Genomic DNA, 4882 nt, shown 5'->3' with positions numbered 1-4882 from the left:
CACAGGGACGGGCCCAGTGTCCGCAGCTGGGCCGGAGGCACCCAGAGGGCGAGCTCCATGCAAAGCCGGGCCAGGCACCTCTGCCTCGCCCAGCCCCTGCCCAGCCCCACTGTGGCCACTCAGGCGCCGTCCCCATTCTGTGACTCACGAACAGCGCCCAGTGAGACGGGGCCTCGGCACCTCCACTCCCCAGGTACAGCCCACGAGCTGCCAGGACGCCTGGGGCCCCCAGCGGAGGGACGAACTGGAGGGCCCGCCTCGCAGGGATGGAGTGTGGGCCTCAGGGCCTGCTGTGGGCAGCGGGTGCCACATGTCACACAAGTGCATCTCAACCCGGGGCACCTCGAGCCTGGGCGTGGAGGGACACTGGCTCAGACCCCACGTCCGTCTCACCCGTGACATGAAGGCCACAGATCTGCCTCGTGGGGAGCAGTGCTTTTCCAGTCACAGAGGAGAGAATAGCACGAGCCGCTCCCGGCCTGGTGAATGGGAATTCCCTTGGGTGGAGATCCAGACCCCAAACTGCCCCACATAACAAGCTCGGCCGGCTTCTGGCGCCTGATTGCCACCCCAGCCCTCTGGGAGGCGGAGGCAAGAAACCACGAGCTCAGACTCAGCCCATGTAGATCAGTAACTTAGCAAGACCTGTCTCAAAGTAAGATATAAGAAAATCCAGCTGAGGATGTCGTCGGCGCAAAGGCCCTGGGTTCAATCCACAGCAGGTTACAGCTGAAGATGAAAACAGAAACCCAGGCCAGCAGTGACTGAGTGCGCAGAAAGAGCCAGGCTGTGCTCAGGGTCCTGCGATGGGGACAGAACTGCACAGGCCAAGCTGTGACGGTCAAGTCACCCAGGCACCGGAGGCCCAGGACAGAGGGGGAATCCAGCAGGGACTGAGCTCTCCCCGCTGCAGCTCTCGGGTGCTCCAGGCTGTGGAGGGACAGCAGCCATCCAAATGGCCTCCCCGGGCTCCTGACATCACTGAAGTCGGACCTCAGACCCCCAGCTCCTGCCACTGAAGCGTTTGGGCTGCGGCTCTGGCTGCAGGGGTCCTGCAGCCGCCTGACGTCTGCCTGGGGTGACCAGTGCAGAGGTTAACACGGCAGAAGTATCGGCCAAAGCATGAAGCATGGGGAAAAGGGCAGAGCCGGTCTCGGGGACCAGCACCATCGCTCGTACAGCAGCCACCTCGGGAGTCACTTTCCAGACAGCTGCCAGTGAGACTCGGGGGAGCCAGGCCTGAGTTTAATGCCCCCAGGCCCCGCCCTTCAGCCCGCCTTCCGCCCAAGGCAGGACAGAGAGAGAGGTCAAGCTGGTGGCGGGGATGGCCTGGCAGGGACCCTGCCTGTCTGTTGGGTGGAGGCCGGGAGGCCCCGCAAGCCCTGCCAACCCCCCAGTTCCCGGGGCGGACCCGGGGAAGGCAGCCAGGTGCATCCTATGGGCAGGAGGTGTCGGCCGGCGCCCGCCAACCAGGAAGAAGTGGGCCGAGGGTGAGCGTGGGTGAGGTGGAGGGGCACCGCGGGTAGAGGAAGGGTGGCGGGGCAGAGGGCACCCCATTCCTTGGTCCAGCCCCGAAGCCACGTGCTGTGGCCCTGTCACCACGGCCCCTCAGTGACCCCCGAGGGAATGGGGGAACACTACAGTGGTCCATGACACCCCAGGAAGCACTGGACAGGGACCGAGTGACAGGTGCAGGGCCTCGGGAGTGACCACACGAAGCCTGTCCCAGGCCAAGGGGCTGGGACCCAGGACCCCGGGAGGAGGCCAGCAGAACGGAGCCAAGACAACAGAGGCTGATTCTGGCCACTCCCTCATGGCAATTTTGGCTGAGGCTGGACTTCCAGCGTCACACTGGGGGGCATCCAGCTCCCCTCCTCTGGTGACAGACCCACGACTCCCTTGGACACAGCCTACCACTTCCAAAGCTCTCAGCGATGGCGGGGTGGGAGAAACAGGAAGAAAATCCTACACGCTGACTTGCACGTTACTTCCTCCGAAGCCACAGAAGGGTCTCCCAGGCAACGCTTGCATCAGCGGTCAGAGCTGTGCTTTGGTCGCTTACCACAGAAGCGAGGGGACTGCGTGAAACCTCCGCTCCCTTTCCGTGGTCAGAGACACGCCAGGTTAGGGACGCACGTGGCAGGCCCAGGCCATGCATGGGCTGGCTACACCACGGTCTGCAGGACACAGGGACACCTGTGACTACATGTCCCCGAGACCGTGGTGGGCAGGGCTTCTTGCCAACCGAGGATCATGAGGATGAAGGGAAGAATCAGGGTGGGATCCAACAGCCCGCATGTGTGCAAAATTCAGTGAAGCTTTAAATTTTTAAAAATGGCCAGGTGTGGTGGCTCGCACCTGTAATCCCAGCACTCAGGAAGCTGAGGCAGGTCTCTGGGTGAGGGCCATTGTAGCCATCCCCACGGAGGAGGAGAGGCCCACACCACCCACTGGGTGACCGGGTTCTGGGAGGACCTGCAGGGTCCCCATGCTGTGGGACAGTCAGAGGCCAGCTGTGGAGTGCACCTGCAGCACTTGGAAGGCTGAGGCAGGAGGATTTCCCAGGCTCCACAGGGAAAGATTCCTTGAGGCTAGTTTTGAAGACAGAGGGGCCTCACTGCAAGGGTTGGCAGCCAGGAGCCTCAGACCCACAGCCACAGGAACTGCAATGCTGCTGTCTTCACACGCAGGAGGACAGGAGCCAGGCCTCCCTGCCACCTGGACTTCAGCCTCGGAGGCCCTGGGCAGGGAACCCATGCACGCCAGGTGTCCTTGGACTTCGTACCTGCAGAGCTGTGAGGTGCTCTAAGCCACCAGCTCTGTGACGCCTGGTCACAGATGCACAGGTGTCAGCATTCACAGGAGCCACTGAGCAGCTGCAGGCGAGTGGCCTGGACCAGGACAGGTGCTGCCAGGGACGCAGAGCCCGAGCCACCAGGACGGAGGGCATTGTCCATGGGGACACCATGGGTTTAGATGCTGGATGGCGCCCGGGATGGGTGGGTCCCAGAGAAGGTGACTCCGGGACCAAACAAGCTCCAAGACTCGCAGGCTGAACAAGAGCAAGAGAAAAACCAGAAAGCAGGAGGCTGCCCGGGACATCGGGAGCAGCAGCTGCCCGGCCGGCATCCGCCCCCCGCCGGCTGCTTTCACGCGTTTCCTTCGGGGGAACTGTTCAGTTCACAGCCAGCTGGACACACAGCAGCGGGTCTGCCAGGCTCAGAGTCCTCAGGCCACCTTCCGCCTTCGCACGTCCTGGCAGCCACCGCACCCGGGCCTCAGTCCATCCGCCCTTCGTCCTTCGTGACTACGGAGCTGAGCGTCCACCTGCCGCCTCTACTTAACTCATTTCACTTTGGCCAGAGGTTGCATGCCACAGCCACTGTTCCGGACCTCAGCTTTCCTCTCCATATTCTAGGTATACAGTACAGTTACATTCATTATTGGGATCTTGGTTCTCATTTTTTCCCCTTGTCCCTGCCCTCCCTTCACCCCCTCCTCCCCTCCCCATTTACAAACACTTTATTTCCATTTTTTCATTTTCTCATATTCTTTTCTTTTCCTGTATTACCTTTCCTCTACTCTTCCCACTTTCCCAACACCTTTAGCCCTTTTCTTCCTATTTTATGTGGTCAATTATCTCATTAGGATCTTATGTACTATTATAGTTTTTCATACCAGAGAAACTATTCGGTATTTACACATGTGTGACTTATGTATTTCACTTAAGAATATATCCTCAATATGTATCCATTTTCCTATGAATGACTAATTTCTCATTCTTTATGGCTGAGTAGTATTCCATTTTATAGAAAAACCACATCTTCTTTATCCAGTTTCCAACTGATGGGCAAATGGGCTGTTTCCAAGTATGATTCTTTTAATTCTTTTGGAAAGATACCCAGCAGAGGGATGGCTGGGTCAAATGGAACCTCTAGTTCCAGCTCTTTGAGGTATCTCCATATTGATTTCAATAGTGATTGCACCAGTCTGCACTCCCACCAACAATGGAGAAGGGTTCCTTTCTCCTCACAACCCCGCCAACATTTGTTTTTGATTGACTTCTTGATAGCAGCCATTCTTTGTGGGTGAGGTGGAATCTCAGTGTTGTTTTCATCAGCATCTCTTGAATGACCAGTGATGTGGAACATTTATTCATATATTTACTTGCTGCTTTTACTTCTTTGTCTGAGAAATGCCCATTTTTGGATCGGGTCTTTATATTTGGGGGCGCTGATTGTTCTGAGTTCTTTATATATTCTAGATAATAGTCCTTTGTCTGAGGAGCAGCTGGTAAAAATTTTTTCCCACATTGTAGATTGTCTCTTAGTTCTGTTGATGGTTTCTTTTTCAGTGCAGAAGCTTTTTAACAAGATGAGATCCCAGTTGTTGATTCTTTCTGCTAGTTCCTGTGCTACTGAGAATTTATTCATAAAGTCTTTTCCTATGCCAATGTCTTCAAGGGTTCTGCCTAACTTATCTTCCAGCAAGTTTAGTGTTTCTGTTTTAATATTTATATCTTTTATCCACTTGGATTTTAATTTAGTGCACGGTGAAAGATAAGGGTCTAGTTTTATTCTTTGGCAAGCTGAGATCCAGTTTTTCCAACACCATTTATTAAAGAGGCTATCTTTCCTCCAGTGGGGATGGTCAGCTCCTTTGTCAAAGATGAGGTAGCTGAGTACATCTGGAGTTGTTTTTGTGTCTTCCAATCTGTTCCACTGATCCTCAGGTCTGTTTCTTTGCCAGTACCATGCTGTTTTTATCACAGTGGCTTTGTAGTATAGTTTCAAATTGGGAATTGTTATACCCGCTGCCATGTGTCTGTTGTCTAGGATGGCTTTTGCTATTCTAGGTCTCTTATGATTCCAAATGAATTTTT

The 4882-nt window shown here is 55.4% G+C and overlaps 1 protein-coding gene across 1 annotated transcript in view; it reads right to left on the bottom strand.

The window, feature by feature from the left end:
- Cdcp1 (CUB domain containing protein 1) overlaps window positions 1-1170 on the bottom strand; it is a 20091-nt gene extending 18921 nt beyond the window's left edge. The window contains exons 1-2 of the mRNA XM_033762708.1: window positions 983-1170; window positions 149-349 (exon numbers count right to left, since the gene is read on the bottom strand). Coding sequence (XP_033618599.1) covers window positions 149-349; window positions 983-1170 — 389 coding nt within the window. The remainder of the gene's footprint in view (window positions 1-148; window positions 350-982) is intronic.
- Between the last annotated feature and the right edge of the window lie 3712 nt (window positions 1171-4882).

This window comes from Fukomys damarensis, unplaced genomic scaffold, assembly GCF_012274545.1.
Source record: "Fukomys damarensis isolate Sample0158 unplaced genomic scaffold, DMR_v1.0_HiC HiC_scaffold_12, whole genome shotgun sequence".
NCBI lineage: Eukaryota > Metazoa > Chordata > Mammalia > Rodentia > Bathyergidae > Fukomys > Fukomys damarensis.
The sequence above is the reverse complement of the archived record's forward strand: the minus strand, read 5'-3'. Positions and strand labels throughout refer to the sequence as shown.